The 25130-nt window shown below is 38.7% G+C and overlaps 1 protein-coding gene across 1 annotated transcript; it reads right to left on the bottom strand.

Annotated features, from left to right (window-relative positions):
* Positions 1-218: 218 nt before the first annotated feature.
* On the bottom strand, positions 219-25077 carry DHX29 (DExH-box helicase 29). The gene is made up of 27 exons (XM_069879888.1): positions 24906-25077; positions 21382-21455; positions 20473-20586; positions 19789-19918; positions 18824-18963; positions 18139-18264; positions 17565-17691; positions 17116-17277; positions 16498-16663; positions 15404-15527; positions 14460-15056; positions 13512-13655; positions 13242-13418; positions 12520-12660; positions 11158-11302; positions 10826-10946; positions 9844-9928; positions 9198-9286; positions 8492-8620; positions 7624-7699; positions 6715-6939; positions 5787-5923; positions 5069-5162; positions 4014-4316; positions 2537-2668; positions 1510-1606; positions 219-753 (listed from the first exon to the last, which is right to left on the bottom strand). The coding sequence occupies exons 1-27, from the start codon at positions 25075-25077 to the stop codon at positions 698-700; spliced, it is 4083 nt and encodes a 1360-aa protein (XP_069735989.1). The 3' UTR covers positions 219-697.
* Between the last annotated feature and the right edge of the window lie 53 nt (positions 25078-25130).

Raw genomic sequence — 25130 nt, 5'->3', positions numbered from 1 at the left:
AACTGAAGATATGGAAGGGACAGCAAATGTATTACAGTAGCAGGGAGAGACAAAAGTCATGGTGAACAGAGAGGAAATGGTGCGAGAAGAGGCAGAGGATGAGGAAGAGCTGCTGGTCAGTACACTTGTCTAGCTGAGCACCTGTTCATTGCAATCCATATTACCTTCCTATGAAGCATCTTCTGAATGTAAACCATACAGAAAAATAAAGACATCTATAAGATGTATTGCTTTAATACTGTAAATTTGTAGATAAAAAGAAATGCCACTTAGGAAACCCACGTAAGAAGCATCTGTCTTTTGTTTGCACACATATAATGGAATTCTACTCAGCTTTGAGATTCAGGACCCAATCTTTAATCATTTCATCGGCATCACCAGTGAGAGCATGATTAGTACAATAAACAAAAAAAATTAATTGGCCACAGCCACTCCTATATTGAAAAGAGACTGCTTCCATCCATCATTGGTATAGTCAGACAAATGGCACCAAATGTATTGTAAAGGCTAAACACATTCAATGTTCATCTTTAAAAATTATACTGAGAACAGTAAATTTTATGCAAAATCATGCAGCTTTTCCAAATCATGGCTCGTATCAACACTAATTATTATAAAACACTTTCAACACATTAGTGTTGGAGTGCATATATCCCCTGCCATTACTTAGGCTCTAATTTATTATCAATTTCTGGTTTCAGTTGCCATTCTCTGTTTTTATCAGTTCTTTGATGATGTGCAAGACCTCGTCATCTAGGAAAGAAAACAAACAGTGAGTGGAAAAGAGTGAGCTTAAAAATTTGATTCCCACACCCCAAGAAAATTAGAAAAGAAGTCTAGCTGTCAGCAACTTAAAATCTTAACATTTTGGACTGTGTCAGACTCTAAAGCAAGACAAGTGATTTCCATTTGCAAATGGGCAAACAGTATGTCCACAGTGCATCCTTTATAAAATTACTCAATGAACTGGTTGTGGCCACTTCAGTTTCTCACAAAAGGGACTGAGAAAGCGATGGTTAACTACGCTAACATATAGGAACTACCTTTCTTCTTCCCCACCTACAATATTCTTTTGACCATCTAGTGTTCAAAGTTCAAATGGTGCTCCTCTTTCCTTTACTTTGGAGGCTAACATGCAGTTCCCCATCATTAGCCTAAACTGCGAAACAACTTTCATAACACTTAAAATTCATCTGTGTCTGAAGTTCATCACACACAACTGCACTTCTACTGGAGACGCGTACTGCACCATTTCTACTGCTATCTTAAATACTGTTATCAGGTATATCTTTAAAACAGCAGTTGTGCAGATCCTTACACATCTGGGCTGAGCCACGCAACACATGTAGGATTAGTAATGTTTTTTTTTGATGGCTCTTAAGGTAATGGAATGATATGCAAGTCACACTAACCCTACTGCGTGAGGATACAGCGTACTAAAGCTTCTTCAGATTTACCACAAGATCCATTTAATAAATAGTAATGTCAGCAATGCAGTAATGAAGTTACCTTGAAGTGACATTTTAGGATTTTCAAGCTTCTTCCTCAAAACAGACTCTATGAGAACTCTCAGCTGTTTGAAAATTACTGCTATCTTTACAGGAGCCTGTAAAGAATAGAGAAGACAAATATTTGCAATGCTCACTCAGGTATTTTATACCAAAACAGATTCAAAGATTACCTTACATATAAATACATGTTCATAACAAGATCCCTGCAAATACAACACATATACACAATTTTAAGCATATGGATAGCGTACTCATGAAACGACTGGGCTTATTCTGTGCTCTCATCTTTAAAAACCCGTTTACAGCATCACAGCCTAAAGAGCCGCAGCTCAGAAGGATAACAGAGTACGTTCCCACATGTATCATGAACAACCAGTACACGGTGAAATTGTTAATTTACCAGTATCCTACTTGCTCTAATTGCTTTTTCCCAAAGTATAAAAGTACAATTTAATTTTCATACCTGAAGAAAAACACCTACACATTTCCCTCTCAGAGGGTCTGCCTGGACTCCTAAGAAAGCAAAACCCCTCCTAAGTCTTGCTAGGAATTTGGATACCTACAGCTGAACCCCCTTTCATGAATATTTCATTTTACCCCTTCCTCCCTCCCCGCTCCATTCTATTTAATTTACATGCTGCCTGTGGTACAATAAGTATCTGTTACGGAAAAAAACCCACAAGAACCAACATATTCTGCTTAGCATCTCAGTAGAATAGCACACATCTGCTTTCAGTACCAACTCTATAAAATAAGGATTAGACTGTATCTATTTCCAACATCTTTTCTGAAAGAATATTCACTTTCTTCATGAAGACAGGGGGAACTATTTGGTTGGGGTTTTTGTTTGTTTTTTTTTTTTTTTTTTACAACTGATTACAAGTTTCCCATCATTTCCTTTGTTTTTCTCCTCCTTTTGTCCCTCTTGTCTTTGTCCCACACAGTGTTCTGAATCAGACTTCCACATCAGCAGCATAACACAAAAGCCCATGGAACCGCAAAAGGCAGTTATCACTCCAGCACACCTGAAAGTGGATCCAGCTGTCAACTGTCAGGAGACGCTCCCGATGCTGGACTTCTATATCCCCACCAAAAAGCAAAATGGGAAAGGGGGATATTAAAGTAGTCTCTCTCAAGTACACTTTAGTGTACCTCACCTGCATATAAACAAACACAAGCATTAAAAACAACAAAGAAACCCCAAACCACATAATGTACAACACCAAATTTGATTGACACTTTTAAAACTAAGAAATACACTTTTTTCCTTTTATGATCCAATCGACACAGGTCATCGTACGCAGAATAATTGATGGCAGCTTGGTCTGCCCTAGACCACACAAAATACATGGCCTCTAAGTAAATTACAGGCTTATATACTACCAGGAAATTAATTAAACCAACAACTTTCTTGTTAAAAGCCAAACAGAAACCTGATGTTAGCCTAGTGCTAAAAGGCATGTAAAACTCTCCCATTACATTCTTAGCAGCAGCCGGCTTGTCACTCTATCCAGAGATGCACATGCACACAAGCATAAACGAGGGCACATGTGTAGATAAATACATAGAGTAAACTCTAAGGCTTAGCATATGCTAACTCTGGCTTTGGAGACTTTTGCCGACAAAGACTGAATGGAACGTGAAGCAGCTGTACTGCGAAGAAGGAAACTAGAGTGCATCTCCCCATATAAATGCAGGCCGACTGTTCCACTGCTCATGGAATAACTTGGCTACTTCAGCTGCTGTCTTGCCTTTTACACTACAAGGTCGTTGGGGTCAGGAAATATTTTCAGCTTTCCAAAAAATAGTGCTGCGTCATATGCATTAAGAAGTCTAATGCATGTAATTTCCTACTCCTCTACAGGAAAGTAGGCCATTGAGCAACTGCTGTCAAGGTTTTGTTGTAACAGAAGTTTAAATAACTAAACACCCAGACTTAGCAAACAGCTGATAAATTTTTCAGTTGGGAAGGGGAATTAAGTGATGAAAAGAAAAAATGGAATTCACTTCGGAAGCTCAGCAGTCAATTAGAATTGGCTACTTCATTTCAAGTTATTACTGGGGATAGGAAAGGCCTGTACCGAGTTACAAAACTTTAGAGTCTGCTTAGAATAGTAAAAAAGAATAAGTGTACTTTGAAGTGTTACCACATATTACTTCTTAAAGTGATCATATCAAAATCAACATCACCGTATTAAAAAAGTTAATGATGCTATTAAATTAAACGACATGAGAAAGGTACTTCCATTTATAGTGACCAGTTTCACCATGAACAACAGATTTATTCATGATGTTCAGCCTTGACTTCCTTTTCTTCAGCACTTAGTTAACTAATTTTTATGGGCTTTAGAACCACTAGATTCTAAAGACTCTTAACATGAACAAGACATTGACATTCAGGTATACTTTATACTTTTACACTGGTGTATGTTATTTAATATTAGAACCACAATTCCACCTTTTTTATACAAACTATCAGCTACCTTCATGGTTTTCACTTACCTTCTCCTGGTAAAGAAGCCATCCATATGTCTGCAAGTCTCGATTTACAGAGGATGGATGCACTTGTGCTTTCCCCTGAGCAGTTTCTACCATGCAAGCCAGCTTCTCTGTAATATCTACAGACTTTGTATATATTATTTTTCCTATGTTGTCATACAGCCCTGCAGTCAACACAGCTTTAAGAAGAGCTATTTCATGGAGAGAAAGGGATTGTGTGGCTCCATTTCCATCCAACCCACACTGTGTTGTAGATGCTGTGAACCCCGCTGCTCTGACCACCCTTATAAGTTCTTGCTTTACATCCTGAAATTAGAAAAGTTTTAGAAAAACTCTGATTTCAAAAAGGTACATACTCCATTAGCAGGCAATGAAAATCCATCCCAAATATTTAAGTCTTCCCTGGGAAAAGCTCTTACTAGAAAAACACTTGGAATACTGGTTGTTTCTATGAGAAAAACATTGTCTGGAACAAAGGATTAGATGTATTGTACTACGTAATCTGCAAATACAAAATCTCTGACTTGTAGTTAAAATAGAAAGGTACATTTGCATCTAATATCCACTTACACTTATGAGAGCTCAGTCACCCAAACTTATATAGGAAAGACCAATTAAAACATTTTTTCACCAAAAATGAATGGCCATTTGTGGCTCATCTTTCAAAATCACAGAATCACAGAATAACCAGGTTGGAAGAGACCCACCGGATCATCGAGTCCAACCGCTCCTATCAAAAAATAACTGTTAGCAAACCTGTTCTTTGATATTAAGAACAACATAAGTATTTTAATTCATAAGTTTTGATTCTCTGGTAGAAGGAAGGAGCAGCTTCTTCATTGGCAAAGATGTACACCAAAGCGTGCATATCAAAACTCAAATGCAGACACAGCTGCCCTGACTGAGGGTATGCATTTCATTAAGCCCCAGCATTCTGCTTGTTTTTTCCTTGTCGAAACGGTAACTGTGATATATCACCTCTTTAAAAAGGCATGACACTTTCAGAGGGAAATTTTAACAAATTCCTTTTGAGTGTAGAGCATAATTATTTGGTTTACCTCTAGAGTTAAAAGTGAAGTCCTATTAAGGAAATTTCTTCTGCAATATGTCATTTCAGCACGGTACCCCCCTTCTTGTCGTGCCCTCTTCCAGCTAAGGACAAAAATAAAACAAATTGTCTTATCACAGCAAAGAGAATCACATCAAGAGTATAACAATATAAAATTGGTAGTAAGTTAAAAGGCAATACTGTTTTGGTCAGCATTCTCCTCAAATAAGTGGCATTAATGAAGATGAATGCACTCTAGAGAATATATGCCTGTAACATAGTTTTGACAGATAGACAAAAATACAAGCTTTTTTCTCTCAAAAATTACACGCTTCTATCTGTCTTGACAGTTGGAAAAAAAATAAGGTGTGGTTTGAGATGTAGCAATAATATCCTAAAAAGTAACACACGTGTATGCCATTTGAAAACAGTTATTTGTAGTCCCTTAAATACAAAATATACAAGTCAGTATACCACCAACAGCAAACAAAATACTTTAAGCACTATGATAAACAAGACAGCACACCTCTGTGTGTGTGCAAACACAGGTATAAGGAGTTAAAGGATCAGGTACTAAGCAAGCAATCCTTTTGTGTTAGTATTTCGCAATTTGAAGAGAAAGATTTCAGGTGCAAGCAATTCAAAAGAAAATTAAGGATTCTTTATAGAACCACATCACTTAAGTGTTATCTGCATCTAGTTATAAGCACAGGAGAATTACAGTTTACCCCAGGTAAGCGTTGTAAATTGTTATATGGTCTGAAACCGCCATTGCTAGAGATGACTTTGCAAGATCTGCTTCATCTTTTCGACCAATTGGTGTAGTAAATGGAGATTTTTCTGTCATAACAGCAGCCAGAGTTGCCTGCAATAAGTAAAGTATATAGCACTTCTAAGCATTTAATTATAAGCTTATAGGTTTATCATACAAATAGTTTTTCTTTTACAGTAATATTTAATGATACTTTAATCTTCTACTAAGCCTCAAGGAAAACTTATCAGAAGAATTTCCTATGTAGAATTCAGAATTTAAAGATGTTGTTTATGTAATGCCTTATATAGACTGATAAAAAATATTAAATCTCAAAACTCACATGGAATGGTTTGTCAAGTGACAGAGCAATATGTGATACAATACAGTGAAGGTCAGATTATACTGCTTAGGTTATACCACGTTAAACAGGGATACAGAGAGAACAAAGAACTTTCAGTTTTCAGCAACTAATGTACCCATGTTTCCTCCTAATTTTTGGTAAATTAAACTGATTATGTGAAAGTGTGAACTATGCCACAGTCTTCATACAGTAAGTTAACACATCAATTAATTTGCAGTAACTTTACATCAGCATGTTCTTGGCTGATAAATTGCAGGGTAATCCAGATAGGTTTAATTCACACATAAAACAGCTCTTTTAGCAAGTGTCATACTCCCTGGGCTTGTAACAGGCAGAACTGAAGACCAAGTCTGACTATCCCCTTGTGACTAGTACCTAGGAGTTTCGAAGCATAGAAGCATTTAGGTCAGAAAAGACTTAAGGTGACCCCACCTTAAAATAAGAATTTCAACTTCTTTCATCATCCTTTAAAAATACTATGTTACAAGAAAGCAGATTAATTGTAAAGAGTTAACCATTCCTATAATTTTTTTTCACTCACCACAGGATCCAAGCAGCCAAATATAGCACCAAATATAAGCATTTTGCCAATCTTTACATTGACAGGAAGGGCTGCAAGGTGTTGGCCCAGTGGAGTCAGCTTAGGCTCATTTAACAGACAAGCCCCAATCTTCCTCAAGAGGTTCATTGCATTACCAATTACTTGCTGCTGTGGTGGGTCTAATGCTCTAGAAAGGAAATCTTCAGGAGAGCCAAGACTGCATTTCTGTGGAGTAAACAGGCATATATTTCAATATAAAGATTTATTATAACAAACTTTTATAGTAGCTACACGGGAAACTGGAACACTCTTATTGAAATCCACATTACCTCACCTCTAAACCAGCCTCTTGGTTCCCAAAACGAAGACAAAACCCATGTTAGTTTAACAAAACTTCCTATTTGGAAGGACTCTGCAAGGCATGCCCACTTGGACAAGCTTGTTACCAATGGTCACAGATGGGCAGAAGACTCTCAAACCTGACGACATGTAGTTCAACCTCACACTAATCTGCCAGGCTGCTAGTGATCTTGCGCATATCCTGCTCATTAAGGATAGGAGGAGAGGGAATGGAATTACTTCCTTAAGCAGAAATTAGTCTGAAGGCTCTTTAATGAAGTTTGAATTGTCACTCTGAGGTAAACTGGAACAGTATAGCATGCTATTCTCATTCAGCAGTACGCTCTGAATTCTCCATAGCATACGGATACTGGGTTCCCCACCCTGCTCTGGTGCGAGAAGCCCCAGTAACTACACTGGACTAGTCCTGTGCTAATAAACCTTATTTAGGTAGGAAGGTCAGTAATTATAAAGTCTAAATCTCATGACGGCATGAAGGTGTAATTCCTCCAAAGGCACATGTAATATTTTTGGCTAAGAAGGTCAGTAATTCTGACACTAAAACCATACCATAATATGAAGGCATAATTCCTCCAAAGGCACACGGAGTATTTCTGGAACAGAATATTCCATGAAACTTTCAAACCTGCAACATCATAAAAACAGAATCACAGATATTCAATTCAATCTTTGAATTCAACTTACAAAGTCAGGTTTCACACATTCATTCTTTGCAGATGTTCTTTTCAGGGGCAAGGGAGGGGTGAGGCATGTGTTTTAATAGTGCATGGGTAAGCAAAACGGTTTATCATTTGAATTAAGGCATGTACGGTAGCTTGGAAAGCAACAACTGATTTTCCGAACAAATTTTTAAAGTGTATAGCTCTCAAACTGGAAGTTTTGCATATGGCTAAAACGCACATTTTGCTGGTTATCTTAACTGCTTCTCAGCTGAAAGTTGCTTCAAACTTCCAGACAAGCTAGAAAAAGTTTATTCCACTGTAGTACCAGAAACTACTTCTGCAGTCCTGTATAATGTTATTTTCCCCATGTCTTAACCACAGAGATTCCACTTCAGAAACCTATAGGTTTGTCCAATAAAAAATTCAAGGTTCAGGAGGTGGCATGTGCGCTGGATGCAGGGCAGTAAATATAGTGGAAAACAGATCTTCTACAATTCTTTGGTGCTCCACTTTTTCTTTAATTATGATTTTTTTTCATATATTTACTTTATAGAGATGCTATGAATAAAATTAACTTTTCTAAAAATCATGAAATGAAGTATTACAACACTAGTCAGCCAATATTCAAATTATCTGTATTTTTTTTACAGTTTCATCTTTTCAGTTTGCAGTAAGTAAAGTGAAGATTTCTTGGTTTTGCATAGTAAAAAAGGACAGAGATATTTGTGACTTAAATCTTGCTAAGTTTACAGTACCTGTTTCTTGTGTACATTCGGAAGCAAAATCCATCCCTTACACGCCCAGCTCTTCCTTGTCGCTGCAGAGCACTGGCTTTACTAACAAAGGTCTCCTCCAGGGAACTCATCTGGCTACTTTCATGATACCTTAAAAATTGCAAAGCAAGTGCACATTCAGATTTCAGAAACAAAATTTTGATGTATGCTCAACTTAAATGCCAGGATACTTACAGTGTAGCCACACAGTATCTATTTGAAAAGATTGTACTTAGTTTTGATAACTAAGCATAGCTGGGGAAAACAGTACATCATAGAAACTTGGATACAACTCAGTAATTGAAGTACTAAAATTGGAAAGCAAAAGAACTATTATATTATTTCACCTCCCTGACAATTCAGATTTGTTCCAGTACATTTAGTAGGGGGTTGGTTTCAGATTTAAAATGGGCAAAAAAACCTGAGACAGTATAAAAAAAGACCTACTTTGTTTTTAAGGCAGTACTTAATCATGACTCTTCATATTGATGAACAACTCTTGCCGTTCCTTACACCAACTGAAAATCCCAAACTTGTACCTAAACTGCAAGCTGTTCAATGAGCTCAGCACTCTCTCTGTCCAAAACAGGACAAAATTCTGTTTAACAAGGATACTAAAAAATTCTTGCAGTACTAACCTCCAAATATATCCAGTAGTCACAGTATGATTGATGAAAATCAAACTCACCTATTTTCTTTTGTTCTCCCAGTATCAATTACAAAGACAACATCTGGTATTGTAATACCTGTCTCCGCTATATTGGTTGCCAAAACAATCTGAAAAGAAGTAACATAATATAAGTAGAAGAATTACAGAATGTTTAACAGTCTTCATTCTTTTAGCAAGTATTACAGAACAAGTCTAGTTAAAGTTTTTTTTTTCCTTAAGTCATCTGACAACAGCTACACAGCTTGGAAAATGGCTTAGTCTTTCTCAATTACTGAGCAATCAAAAGTTAAGTGAGAACTTTGCATTCACTTTTTGCTTTATAATTACTACTTAGTACCTGCCAAAATTGGCAGTAAGTAAAATACTATTTTCTTAGACAAAAGCTATAGTTACTGGTTACAAATAGTTAAAATATAGGAAAACAACAATTAATGAAGCTCTTAACAAAATATTAGGCTTAAAATATTGTCTGATTGCTGTCAAGTAAGCAGCAAGCTAGCTTCTACCTGCTATAGAGCACCAAATCAGAAGAAATAGGTTTTTGCAGCAAGACAATTCCAGGAACAACTGGAATGCAGGTTGTTGTGTAATTCTGTATGATTCAATTTTAAAATAATCCAGACTTGCATCCACGGAAAGTTGCTCCTTTCTAAATACAACATACCTTCCTAACACCAAGAGGAGGTATTGTGAATGCAGCTGCTTGATCTTGAGTTGAAAGGACAGAATGCAAAGCTATCAGTCTGTGCCTAGAACAAGAAATTACACTAATCAACATACGCTTATCAAATTAAGACACAGTAAAAAACTGAGACCAGAACTATGACAAAAGCTTGGAGAAAGCAACTACAATGGACACTTGATAGAATAAAACTTTGTATTATTAGGTATGAAAGCCTGCTTCAGTGTTTTATTACAATATCAAGAAAGGATAATTAGTTCATAGGGCTGTTCTCCTATTTGGCAATAACACAAAAATATCCTACTGCTGCAGAACTCTAGGTTAATTTACAACAAAAGCCTAGCAAAAACAGGGAAATGGATGTCCACAAACCTGAGTTGTTTACATTGTGCTTCCAAGACAAGGATCACTACTGAAATTTTGCACAGAACTATAAACACGTGCTACATTCAGCCTAAGTAATAAAGGCCTTCGTAGATGAGACAGTCACTGCAATTTGTACTTTTTTCCTTTCTTTTCTGGATCTTGACATCTCAGACATCTATGAATCTTTAGAATTTGACCGTAAATATTCTTTTTATGCCATTATGCTGCTAACTTGTAGTTACCCGCATAATAAATTTCAAACATATCTGTCACTAGAACTTTATGCTGTTTCTCTTGGTGGATTACTCTGAATCTCTTCTCAGGAAGCAGTCACTTCCATGTAAACAGTAAGCCACAGAAAGCTATTATCCCACTTATGACAGCTTCCATATCCTAAGAAGTGGAAAAGTAGTCAAGTGCTTTGTGATTAAGCACTGTCATATTTGCTTGTGTCATTAATAGATAATAGAAGTACGTTTGTTGCACAAACAGCTCAGAGATACAATTCTTGGTTTCCCTCTTCAAAAATGGCAGACCTGAAAACCCAACGATACTCACCAAGTTAAACTATTAACATTATAGATAGTATCTGTGTTACCTATCACGCAAGTTAAATCTTCTGTCAGTTGAAATGAGATCATACAGCTGTTGGATATGGGCAAGGCCTGGTAAAAAGATCAGCACAGCACCCTCGACGTTCTTGAATTGGGGACTTCTATCTGAAAAGTTACATTACAGGCACACAGTTAAAACAAACAGGCATTTGTGAACAGTTTAACTTGAGACAAGGAACTAATTCTGGTCCCTGCAGTAAATACTTTTTAGAACGTATCATGTAAGAATGAAGTAAAGTACTTCATTGTCAGCAGAAAGCACTGGAAAATAAAGGATATCCCCAAGTATATAAGCTTCTTAAGATGTAGACTGTACCTAAGTATGCAAGCAACTCCAAAATAAGTTCGAGGTTGATCTTGTAAGGATTCATATACAAGATAGCCTGCTGTGTACGACTGCTATACTTCGCATAGTAAGGAGCCAAATCAATACCAGATCCAGACTGGGTTGGGACGTACTCCTAAAGAGAGCAGGACAAAAAAACATATTCTCAGCGGAAGAACGTAAGACAGTAGGTCAACTTGTCATTCACTTAATTTAGGTTTCCTAAAACAGAGATTGAGATAACAGACATCTAATTGACTAACTTGACTGACTTGCCACCAGAACTGGTGAGTTAAATCACAGCCACATACATAACCTGTGCACAGTCATCTACTGCTGCTAAACAACTTGCTAGATTTTTTAAAAAGGTAAAAAGTAAAGTCTGTGCAAACAGTACTATAAAGTCCGCTTTACAAATGAAAACAGCTCCCAGGTCTATATCTGGCATCCCCATTGGTATCAATTCAAAATAGGATAACAGGGTGGCTACTCTTCTTTCAAAACTCCCTTTTTTGAGGTATAAGAAATGACTCTCCCATTTCTCCTGCCCCCATCTCACCCTTATCAGCTAATGGTTGCAATGACAGTTAGGAATGGGAACTCCTGCAGTGTTTTAGAGCAGAAGGAAAGGGGGAAGAAGGGAGAGTAAGCAGACCATACAGATGTTTAATTTGTTTATAAACATCTTACAGGTACAGGCCTAGCATAAGGCTAATCAATGCATGTTAAGCAACGCACCTACAGCATCTTGCCATCACATAGCCTTCTGTACTGAAGGTGCAACAGAAATAAACCACAAAGATGAAGAATGATTCAGGAGAGCACTTGGGCTTCACCTAAAGCATGCTGTTGTGATGGGGTAACTACCAGTTTACAGAAAGAAACATGATGAACAGCCTACGTTGCCCAAGGTCAGATGGTTTCTTATGCCCTTCAAGAATTCTTACCCAAAAGCACATACAGCCATCACTGCAGAGTACCTACAGGATTAGCCACAGCCTGTTAAACCAAAAAGCTCTATGCAACTACCTCAGGTAAATCATCTCATTTGGCATGGAAAGTTGGAAGCTCTGAGATGCTTTTCAGCTAAGAAGAATATGACCTTGCCTCTTCTGTTCTTAGGAATCTGCACAAGAGAACTTAGTATGAAATGTCAAAAAATCAAGGCAGCTATAAAGGAGCTGAAGACAAATGTTAAGGGTGCAGTGTTAGTAATACTTGGTTTCCATCTTATCAACCGAAAGAATATTTGATAGTATACAACCCAATCACATCTAATAAGAGAAACTAAAGTTACAAAATAATAGAAAAACTATTCAAGTTTCCAAGCCAAAATAGAAATGCCTGTTTTACCTGACACTTCGTAGAGCCACCTCCTTTGCTAGTAACATTTATTGTCACTTCCTCCTCCTCCTCCAAGAACTTCTGACAGTATTCTGAGTCTTTCTCCAGAACATAGCCAGTTGCCTCAATCACATCTTCAACATGGAAAATCTTTCATGGAAATTTCCAGAAGAAATACAAGGTATGTCAAAAACTAATTGGCACTTTATCATATTTTTAAAGCTTACATACAAAGCTGAACAGGGTATTCCTTTCTCTTTTGATGTTGTAATAGATCTTAATACTTCCTTTGATTTTCAAAAACCTAAACTTAGAGCTGCTACAAGTTTGTTAATGGGCCTCCCCACGTGATCACTAGCATTACCTTTACCACAGACAATACAGCATGCATGAGAAACATAAATCAGAGTAATAACAAAGTTTCATGGGAGAAGGGAGTTTTTTAATGCTTTCATTTCAACTGAGATTGAATAGAGAAAAATCAAAGCGTCACTAATGGATTTTAATCCATAATAAATCCAACACAAAAAGATAGTACAACCTTGTACTTCAAAGCACTGAAGCTATTTTGAATTTTCAAAAAGGAAAAGGGCTACAAGTCCTTGAAACACACATTTAAGGTATGTATTTTTGGTACGAAAAAAGTGGTAGATATTTTTTATAGACACTAACCAGGCAAACACTGGGTACACACACACAAAACGTCTTGCACAAAATTCACATTTACTTACCTCAACAGGGTAACTCCTCCCCGAGATCCTTAAAATGGGACAGTGGGAGAAATAGCTGGAAAACTTCTCACTGTCTACAGTGGCACTCATTAAAATCAGATGCAGGTCTGAACGCTTATGTAAAATTTCCTTCAGAATAACTAGCAAGAAATCAGACTGGACACTTCTTTCATGTACCTAGAATTAGAAAAACATATCTATAGTAAGGCTTTAGCAAAAGCCAAGGCCCAATATAGCTATAGCTTCTGCAGAATAGTAAGAGCTGATAACCTCATCTACGATGACATGAGATATACTTGAAAGAAGACCATCTTCTTGAAGTTTCCGAAGCAAGACACCTGTTGTACAGTACAGCAATCTGGTAGCTTCTCCCGTTCTTGATTCCATACGAATTTGATATCCGCACAAGGAATTCTTTAAAAAAAAGATATGAAAAATATAGGAATAACTTAAAATGGCATACAATCTACAGAAATCAAAAATTAATTGAAATTTAAGCACTATTCGATTCAGACATTGCATAAGCTGCTAATTAAATACTATGGTGAATGAATATCACACTGTTTTCTACATACATACATATTCCTTTGTCAAGAAAGGGAAAATACACTTAAATCTACAACTAAGTTTCCTTAGAGTAGCAGAGATCTAATAAACTGTCTTCTTTTCAGGGTTCTTTGCACTCCCCAAACAAAACTACTTTTGCACAGATAGACTACCAAAAACCATACGGTATACTGGGTTTTGACAAATAACAAAATAATTTATATTGGAAGGGGCCGCTCTCAAGGCCAAATTAGATTGCTCGGAGTCTTACTCACAGGAGTTTTTTCCAGCCCCAGTGACAGAAATGTCAGGGTCTAGGCAATCTGCTGAATATTTGACCACTCCTATTATGAAACACACTTGCACTTCATCACCCTCTACATACTCTAGAAATTGCATATGGATACCCAGAGGTTCACAGGTCACAATTTGGAAAGAAATAGCTGACATACCAAGAAGCCCTTCTCAAGAAAAAGTAACATCTAATTATTTGGCTGCGTAAGAAATAATTTTTCATTTTGCAGAATCATAAAATCACTAGGTTGGAAAAGACCTTTGAGATCATCGAGCCCAACTGCACCTGTCCACTACTAAATCATATCGTATATTTGTACCAACAATTCAGTCCCTCGTATTTGATGAAGATTAGAAAAAGGAATTCAGACATCTTACTTTTCCTCCTGGTCCTGATTCACAGCCTAATTCTTCACAAACTCTGGTTGCCAGACTCACTGCTGAGATTCTTCGGGGCTGTGTGCAAACAATATTACATTTCTTGGATCCTTCATCTAGCAACAAGTCTTCTAACAAGAAATGAGGCACCTGGGTACTCTTCCCACTGCCTGTTTCACCAGCCACAACAACTACTCGATGTTTTTTAAGAGTTTCTACAATTGAGTATCTATGCTTAAACACAGGTAACTCCTGTCTGTCTTTCAGAAGCTTCTGGTATCTGGAGGAACTTTGCAGCTTTTTGAACAAAATCCTGGAAGGTTCCAAATTATCCGTGTCTGAGGTCTCAAGGGAGAGACTACTAAAGTCCTCATCAGAAACTAGGTTTTCCCAGGAATCTTCAGGACCTTCAGATACTTTTGGTTGGTTTTCAGATTGTAGCTGTTGTTGTTGTTTGAGTTTGTTTAATAATCTAGCAATGAAGTTATCACGAGGTTTGTTGGTTTCCATCTTGTTTTCTTCTTCCTTCTTCTTTTCAATGTCACTCCATTCTAACCAGACGTCCCGGTAGGTAGGAGGCAGTAACTGATAAACTGACTTCAGGAGAAAAAAAACAGAAAAAAATCTTTATGTACTACTTAGTAGTATCACTAACATTTTATGTGCAAATGAACTTGAGGAGCAATAGTTAAGACAAAATATGAAATAGGGCTTGCAACCTTTACAACACTGAAAGAACAGTTTTACTATCAAAAAGCTTCCTCCCTGTGTGCTGCAACACATGCACATGATCGCACATATAAGCAAAAGAACATACAATACAAGAAAACAATTTAATGTGAAACACTTCATTAAACTGGTTTCACAATTTAACTGCAACTATTATAGCAAAAGTGCAGGGGTAGGTTCCAAGCTAAGAACTGTAACATTGGTGAAAATCTTACTTGTCCTTTGGTTAAATGGTAGAGTGCCAAAGTAGCAGCTAGATGTTGTGCTTGCATACTATCTTCTGTAACGATTGTAGGACACATGGCCATTACATCATCTGATGATTTGGTAATCCTGACCCTTAAAGATAAATTCATACAAGCATTTATCTTAATTTTTGTTGCCTATATAAATAGCACATCTGTTAATGTTGTTAAAAACATAAGAGTGAAGGTTTGCAGTGAAAATACTTTAAAAAGGTGAGGGTGAAAACTGACCATGATTAGCTCTACGAGTAAGAAAAAAAGAAAAATTTTAAACACAAGAGTATAGCAGTGAAATTAAGCTAAATAAGTTTAACATTACTCAGTAATATTTAGTAAAAAGAAACAGCCAATGAAGTCTGGTATGAATATTTGTTTGCGTGCTTGTAACTACTTAGCATAGATTTGAGATGACAGTGGTCTATGAGAGATGCAAACTTCTGTTTAACAGATGCATGCCAGACTGGGCAGCCAAATTTCTCATTCTTAAGGGGACAGCATATTAGTAGGTTCTAACTTGAGCAAGTTGTCAGCTTCTTTTACTTGGTTCCTTAAAGAAAGGTTACTTGTGTAATGCCATGTCTATTCTATTTGTCCAATACTTTATTAATGCTGCACTGTTTTAGTTACAAATTTACAGCAGTTTTCATACAAATTTAACTTCCATTTTATTTTAAACAATCCCCAAAAGGTTTTTGGTATTCATACACTTAAAACCTATAATTTAATGCATTACTTTGAATAAGAACACAATAACTTAATTGTCCAAATTTATCTCACAGGTTCACTTCAGAACCTTTCATTCAGCAGCAGTACGGAATTAAAATCGAATCCCTTCTTTATGGGACTATTCACTAGCATCTTATCTCTGTGACACTGTCCAATTTCAGCATCACTTTTGCAGAGATATCCAGAGTGGAAAATATCCGTGGTGGACTAAAAAAGAGTTCAGGTTAAGCATGCTATACTAATGTAAATCTCAAAAACCATGATGAGATAGAAGTAGCTAGTATTTTTATTCTTAAAAAAACCAAAAGGAAAATGTACAGTTTAGAGGAAATACATACCTACATTTCCAATATTTTCCAACTGGAACCTTTTCAAAAGCAGGATTTGGGCTCTTGGGAAAATTCTTCCTGCACCAGTCAATCAAAAATTGTTTTGGAGATTTACCAGTCCAACTTCGAGCACTATAGTCAAAATTTCTTACATCTAGAGGTTCTTTCTTTTTCACTATAAGAGCAGAAAGACACATTTTAAGTCTGCTAAGAACGTTTTTATCTTTTTTCAAACGCATTTTTACTAGACAGCACTATTTCCTGAAATGTTCTGCAGAAATACTAGCAATGATATACGAAAAATACCTCTTTTCCCACAAAAACACCTAGCAGGAAATGGATTACAATATTTCATTTGCCATCTTTGATCACCCAATAATTAAAAAACTTCTAGTGAAGTTTGGCTCTCAGAAAATAACATAACAATTTGAAGGTTTGCAGTGAAAATACTTCAACAAAATACAGATCATTTAAAGCCAACTCAGTCAGTGAAGTAGTCTGCCTGCCTTTACCATGATCAGAGCTTGATGACTCAGCACTGCAATGCAATACAACCTAGAAAAACAAGAACTAATACTGGAAATGTGGGGCATGTTTCAAGCTTGTACTGAACCATTCCCAACACACCTTTTTCTTCCTTTGCAGCACCATCAGGTTTTTCAAGCAAGTTCAAATTCAAAGTGGTTTCTTGAGGCTGAGGTGAGGGAGTTTTCTTCTTTTCACTTTGTTGTTGGTTTGAAATCTTTACAGATGGATTAAATACCGGATGTTCTTCAAGTACTGACATTTCTGTCAGAGAGAGAAAATAGCTTACATGCACCACTTGCTGAAAAACCATTCTTTATAAAGAAAAAGATTAATTATATTACTTCATACTACTTCTGTTTTGGGTACTAAGTGAAATGTCACTATCTTTTTAGAATTTGATCTACACAGAAAAGACAGATTCAGGAAAGCCTGCAATTCACATAGTGGTGTAAAAGATGATGAAATCAATTCAGTTTGACTCAGACACCTATTTGCCTAACAAATACACAGGCCACAAAAGGAAACACAGCTAATATGCACAGCTCTACCTTGCTGAATTCTTCTTATTTTCTCCTGTGCTACCTTCTGGCCATGTTTGTCTTTGTCTTGCTTGGAGACGCTTGCTTGTTCTTTTGCTTCTGAAAGCTTGGCAGCCAGAAGTACATACCTGTCATTCTATTTCAAACAGAAATATTAATTACAAGTTGAATATTGTATGCATTTCACTTTTAACGAACTTCATAAAAAAAATGGGGCAGTTTTGTCCCACTCACACAAAGCTCACACAAAGAAGAACAATTAGTTTCCAGGTAACTAACAGTCAAAACCTCTCAGAATTAGATAGTCACATTCCTAATCTCACCAAGATGTGCTTCAAGAATATTTTCTTTCCAGCACAACGCATTCAGTATTCTGAACCAAGTACGTAAAAATAAGAAAGAAAAAACAAAGTAGGAAAGGAGAAGTTTCAACACATTTCCCTCTTGGTAGCCTGCAAATGTAAAAATCAGTAACATAAAAAAGTCTTAAATCCCCAATTTTTAACAAATTGATCTATCACTTGCGGATGTACCAGACACAGTAGTTTTTGAAAGACCTCCATCAAGTCTTATTCTGCCTTACCGGGTCAAACTTTTCTTCATCTGTCTCTTTAACAGACTCATTCTTCTCCTCATCACTTTGTTGCTCAGCATACCGCAAAATCCATTCCTTCATACTCACTTCTTTCTCTTTCCCTCCATTTTTCTCCTAGGAAGAGCAATGAAAATTAAGAATGGTGATAACAGTAAGTGAAAATACCAATGCTTTTCTCTACCAGTACTTAGGAACTACTGCTTCAGATTTTATCTATAAAGTTATATGACATAAACAATGCATAAACCCATGGAGCAAACTTCTCCAATCTGGTTAAAACACTTCACCATATACTTACATAGATCTTAACATTTAAATTATTATAATTGCTGTAAGAAATAAAAAAACCAACCTACTTTAAGATATCTTTTCAATTTCTAGGTCAATGATCACAAATCAAAACACTGCAAGTACACAGACACATAAGTATCTCAAGAATGCCATCTGTAAACAAATAGAATGAACCCATTCCAGGAGAAAATTAAGCTATCTTTTACAACAAAAATGACCTATGAAGAGGCTTCTGGACTTCACATGAAAAAATGTTACCTTCAGTATTAAGGATATGGTATTTTCAGAGGTTTTTCACTTCAGTGTTGGAAGCCAACGCAAATTCTGTATTTTAGAAATCTTTGCCCACTCTTTCTCCCAGTAAATAAATTTCTCAGATTACCTTCTTTGCAGGGCCGTTTTCTTTCTTTTTGTTATCTGCTAAGTGTGGTGGAGGTTCACATTTCATTGGAGAACAAAATTTTGCTCTAGGTTTCTGTTGTTGTTCTTCAAACTGCTGACTAAAACCTTCAGGCAAGGCATCTTCAAAACAAAAAAAACCCCATATAATTAAAAAAACAATCAACAGTAGTTATAGAAAATCTTTTAAAGTTGTGTTTGGAGAAAGCTAGTATAAAACAAAAATAGGATGCCTGAAATAAAATTAGGTGTGAGAATGGATATTAAGGAGATTCGTGTCAGCATGACAGGAAATGGCGACAATTGTGAAGTTGTGAATATTTATCTTCAGGTTTAAGCGTTCGATGAAATTCACGGTTGAACATTTTTGCGGGGTTTAGCTGTATTGGATTGTGCAGACTGCTGTGTTGGGATGGGGTGGGGGGTCTGTGTTTGTGGAGCCTCGGGGAGCAGCTCTTGAGAGGCCCTGGGCGGTCCGGGAGGGGCCGGGTGCACAAAGGGGAAGGGACATTCTCGAAGGTGATTGTAATATTCATGAGGCTAAATGAATATCCATAAGGAAACATTCTCAAAGGTGATTGTAATATTCATGAGGCTAAATGAATACGCAGGAGAACAAATCTATAAAAAGGTGTGGCAAGCGTGGTTTAGCGTGCGTGTTGGTAGAGCAGAAGCTCCCAGCGCACCCAGTGCTCTATAACCCGGCTCCCCATCCCCAGATAATAAAATACTTCACTGCTGAATAGGCCTGGCAGTGCAGTCATTTATAACATTAGGCTTCAGCATTCAGATAAGCCAGCATGAACTGGTTGGACTTTCACAAGAGTAGGAACAAAAGGTCTACAAGACAATACATTTAACTACTACTAAAAAGCATTCCCATATCAGAGCAGGTCCTATCAATCTACAGTTTTTAACAGATGAGAATTCTCCTCTCACCATACTCACCGTCAGGAAGGTTTAAACAAAGCCAGTCAAGTGCAGTGTGAAGATCACCACCATATAAAAGTGTATTTTTCATTGCTTCTTCAATGTGCTCGGTCTTAAAAGAGAACCTTTGTAAGGCCATGTATACATCCTATAAATAAAAAAGTCAGAAAATATTAGGATTTAACCTGGCAATCTAATCTAGGCCCGCAAACTCCTATTTCACACATATCAGGAAAGGGCTTTAAATCGAGGTAAGCAGAAAAAATCAATATATCAGAAGGCTGATTAGAAAATCCTGGTGTGCATACAGACTTTATAATATTTTATTGTAAATACGTATGCATATGTATAAATCAATCTACATCCCAGCCTCTCTACAGAACATATTTTCTAGTTAGAAAGTTAAACCTACAATCTTCCAGCTACATGGAACAAAAAATGTAGGAAAAAAAATATTCAGATTAATTTCTATTCTTCTATCTTGTTTGACGACTCAAATTTTAGTTATCACACCCATAAAGATGCGTGTTACCTAATAAGCATACTTGTCAGTTCCACTAATTATTAATGTAATTACTGGAAAGCAGGTTACACTGGCTTGCACACTCCGGAAATGCAGTAAAACACAATACAAATGACAAAAAACCCGAAACTCTTTATTTTAACTAAACAATGGTTGGAGAACAACACTTTGAACTCTACCTGTAACTTCTTAGCAGTGAGTCTTTTGGAAATCATTCCTTTCTCATCATTTTGTTTCTTATGTTCATTGATTACATCAATAATCCTTTTCTCCAAATTACCATTTATCATTACCTGTACAGAGAAAATGAGTTGATATGCAGTAGAATATTACAATTTTTTGAGACATCAATGCTCTTCAAGGCTAAGGAAATAAAAACGCAGAAAACTCTGCCATTTAAGTCCCAACTTTTCCAGCTTTCCCCAGGTGTGACAAACACTTATCACAAAAGGGACACTTTTTTTTCTTTTTACTTTTGCAAGTTATGAGTTTTACTGGAAACAGAAGAATTCATTCCTTATTACAGAGAAGGCCTATTTACATCCTCAAGGAAATTTAGTATGTCAAGGGAAATACTGTAAGGAAATGGAAGAAATATTTCTGTTGTAAAGGACAAGGTCTTTCTCCTCTGCTTACAAGAACCAGTGTAAAATTACTTAAGCATCAAGACACAACCTGGGACACTCTGCTTCTTATCTGGCCTAAAAATATAATTTCAGTAAAATAATAATTTTAGTATTTTTAACACTAATAGGAAATGCTCCAAGCTTTGGTTGCTACTGAGGTGGTTGTATAAAATCTGCGTTCTTCCACTGACAGGAAGATTAATCCATAAGCACAGCAAGAAGCCCTAGCACAACTGTCCTCCATGCAATGTATCATTTTTTAAGTAAAAATATAGGCCTTCTCCTGCCCTGTTAGTGTAGACCTATTTTTTAAAGCACACTCCAATCCCAAACAAATTAAGCTCAATAAACATGCAGTTTGCCTGCATAACATAACACTGAAGAAAAGCTTAAGAAATATTTACTCAGTTAAGATAATAGTAGGAAAACCAAAGGTGTTTCTTTCCTATAAAAGATACTCACCTTAAGAACAGATTTATCTAGATTTGCAGCAGCACTGGAATCTGATGTTGAACTGAAACTGTAAGTTTTTGGACCTGCAAATTGCAAACAACCATCAACTACATAAGGAGAACACAGGGACCATTATTTAGAGTAGCTACAGCAGACCCAGCATAAAGGTTAGTGCAAATATTGCAGCAGTTTGTCAGAAATGTGCAGTTACACAACATGAATAATCAACAGTACAGAAAGGCCCTTGAACAAGGAATAGTGAAGAAGATATGACTGTTAGCAGACAAAACATAAAATCCCAAGTGTCACATGATACGAACTGAGACTGACTGTGTAAAGTCAGGCTATGTTTATCTCTTTGCCTTAAACATTTTGTCTGAGGACTACCCCTTTGTGGCACCACCTTGTCTGTGGTGCCGGGTTCAGCAAAAAGTCAGCGCAGGACCAGGCACGGCTCTCCCTTGCTTGGCTGAAATCGGGACACGGAACTGGCTTGTGGGGGGGGAGTGGATGCAGCCGCCCCACTCCCCCCACCTCCTGTCCTGGACCCGCGAGACCCAAAGGCTGGGCCCGCAAAAAAGACATGGGCAGATGGGGGTCGGATGGGCCTTATAAAAGGGCTCTCAGGGAGCCACGGGGCAGTGTCACTCTCATCTCCATGCTTGCTCTCACTCTCACACTTCGATCAGACCAGCATGGACCACATGGCCTGGAAAAAGCTGCTGCTGTCACCATGTGTTCCCAAGATCTGCTGCTGCCGTCGATGTGGTGATTTCTTCCCCTCTCTCTCTCTCTCTCTCTCTCTCTTTCTCTCTGCCTCCCACCCATTACCTTATGGTGTGCGTGTAGGATCGGATCTGGGGGACCTGGGCTGTTTTCGGGGATTTATTTCTGTAACTGTGGGTGGTTGCACCCCGCCATGTCTGTGTTGTGCACCCCAGTATACTGGTGTGTTTATGCTTGCCAGAGCCAGAAATAAATACTGCTCTTGATATTACCCTGGGAGTGACCTTATTGGCCTCCGGATCGCCACACAGACAAATGAATCCAATTCCCCCCCAGTCAGGGCCGAACACAAGCGTGTGGCTCATGGGTCCAGGTTGTGACAGACTGTTCACTCTTTCTCTCAACACTGGAACAACGAGTGCTTACCAAATAGCTATGCACTTGAAGGTTTTTATAAAGCGCATAGCTATGTAATAGAACTCTCTGCCACCAAAGCTGTGAGTATTGGACATCTACTGAAGTCCGCAGGCAGATAGGATAGCTTTATAGCAAAGAAATCAGTTTGGAATTGCATTGAAAAAACATTGCATCTGGCTCAGGAAAACCCTAAGCCATGGCTGGTGGAGGATGTAAGAGCACCCTACAGCAGGATCACTGTTTATCTGACCTATTCTTACCTAGCTACCTCATTTTCATAGAATCACTAGGTTGGAAAATACCTTTGAGATCATCAAGTCCAACTGTACCTGTCCACTGGTAAATCATATCCCTAAGGTCTTCATCTACCTGTCTTTTAAACACTTCCAGGGATGGTGATTCAATCACCTCCCTGGACAGCCTGTTCCAGTGCTTCACAACCCTTATGGCAAAGAGGTCTTTCCTAATGTCCAATCTAATCCTCCCCGGTGCAACTTGAAGGCCACTGCCTCTCACTCTATCACCTATCACTTGGAAGAAGCCAACACCAACCTCACTACAACATCCTTTCAGGTAGTTGTAGAGAACAACAAGGTCTCCCCTCAGCCTCCTTTTTTCTAGGCTAAAGAACCGCAGTTCCCTCAGCTGCTCCTTGTCAGACTTGTTCTCCAGCCCCTTCACCAGCTTCATTGCACTTCTCTGAAAACACTCCAGACCCTCAATGTCTTGTAGCGAGGGGCCCAAAACTGGACATAGCATTCGAAGTGGAGCCTCACCAGTGCTGAGTATAGGGTCAGAATCACTTCCCCGGTCCTGCTGGCCATGCCATTTCTGATACAAGCCAAGATGCCACTGGCCTTCTTGGTGACCTGGGTGCACTGCTGGCTCATGTTCAGCCACTGTCGACCAACACCCCCAGGTCTTTCTCTGCCAGGCAGCTTTCCAGCCACTCCTTCCCAAGCCTGTAGTGTCCCCATCTAAGGAGAGGGTACTGGGTGTCAAAGGCCTTTTGTCTGACCTGCTACAGTCACTCTTAAATACCTCTTAAAGCCTTACAGCTTTCTCTATTCTGTGAGGCTGTGCGCTGCCCTGGAGGAAGCAACACTTGCTCCACAAGGCTCTTCGCAGCTCCCAGTGGGCAGGCTGAGCAGCTCATCTGTGCTGTGCTACCTACAAAGAGGCTCTGGAGAAGCTCAGTTTTAGATCAGGACTGGGTGTAGGTAACTGCATGTCGGAATATAGCTGTTACCTCTGGTGAGGAGCTACAAAGATAAGTTAGCATTCACAAGCTAATCACTGACACTTACCAACAGGCTGCGTAAGTACACAGTATTAGACTATACTAACTTACTTTTTACATGCACTGACTTATTTTTCACCACAGCAGACAACCTGGGAGAGATGCAGGATAGTTTCTTAAGAACACCATGGTGTTGGAGGAGGAGAAAAGAGAAATACATTTAGCAGGCCCCTATTTGTGAAAGTAGAGTACAGGAACACATTTGGGAATTTTAAACTAATTGATTGCAAGACTTCATGTTAACAAGATGGAATCTCAAATGGTCTGGCCATTGCATGATTTGACTAAACTGTACAATCTAAGCTGTTATTGATGTTATAAAGTATCTGAGCTATTTCTGGCAAAATGGAATTATTGAAAAGTCTTGCAGAGCTGCAGAACACTGTTTTTTCAGGCTGTACCTCAAACAATCATCTCTCAGCTCATTCAACACTGCTTAAGTACCTCCAGCCCTGGAGCTCAACTGGGCTTTTTTCATGACTGAAAAAATGCCAGTACCAAATCCATATGACGCTGGCTTTGCGCGCATGCTGAACAGCTCATTACGGAAGGAGCACCACACCACCACTCGCTCCACAAGAACTGCTGACCAGCTGACCAGAGACAATTGGCAACCAACTCAACAAACGCCAGCAGGGCTCATCCGCTCAGGTGAGCGGATCTTAGAAAGAGATCTTTCCTAGTGTCCAATCTGAACCTCCTCTGGTGCAACTTGAGGCCATTCCCTCTCATCCTATCACCTGCCACTTGAAGAAGCCAACACTAGGAAAGCAGGCAGCTTGACACTGGGCCTACCCAGCGCCTGCTGCGGGGGCTCTTCAGCGGAGCTGCCAATAGATGCTCAGGGAAAAGGAAAAACAGAACCACCTCGGCAGAAGAATCCAAACTTCAGCTATTCCCAAGCCGTGGGATTTCTCAGTTATACACACTCGGTCTTTATTTCTCTTCTACCCACGAGTCCCCATCTGCACGGACACAGAGGGTCTCCCTCTTCTCCAATAAACCTCAAAGCTTGCATCCTTTCTACTCAAGCAGTAAAGACTCAAGCTCCGCCGCTCCCGCCCCGGCGGCGCCGACCGGGGCTCGGTACCTTGCTTGACACGCAGCTCCTTGGAGGCGGGTGAGGGCCGCGGTGGCGCCACTCGGCCGCCCGCCTCCGGTGCGGCTGCGGCGGCCTCGGCCCGGGCCCGCGCGGCGGCGGTAGCGGCAGAGGCGGTGTGGGCCGCGCTGCCCGCCCGCTGCTTCTTGTTGCGGCCACCCATGGCAGACCGGAACCGGCCCGCGCGCACCGCCCCCGCCGCATCCGGGCACAGAG

This window comes from Phaenicophaeus curvirostris, chromosome Z, assembly GCF_032191515.1.
Source record: "Phaenicophaeus curvirostris isolate KB17595 chromosome Z, BPBGC_Pcur_1.0, whole genome shotgun sequence".
Taxonomy (NCBI): Eukaryota; Metazoa; Chordata; class Aves; order Cuculiformes; family Cuculidae; genus Phaenicophaeus; species Phaenicophaeus curvirostris.
This window is presented reverse-complemented; position numbering and strand designations above follow the sequence as displayed.

Excerpts from the sequence above, each read along its gene's own strand:
- DHX29 (XM_069879888.1), bottom strand. The coding sequence starts at position 25,077 with ATGGGTGGCCGCAACAAGAAGCAGCGGGCGGGCAGCGCGGCCCACACC. Across the intron at positions 10,947-11,157 it reads GGAGTTGCTTGCATACTTAG|ATAGAAGTCCCCAATTCAAG; the intron begins GTACAGTCTACA and ends GTAACTTTTCAG. Across the intron at positions 5,163-5,786 it reads ATTTACAACGCTTACCTGGG|CTGGAAGAGGGCACGACAAG; the intron begins GTAAACTGTAAT and ends TTTTGTCCTTAG.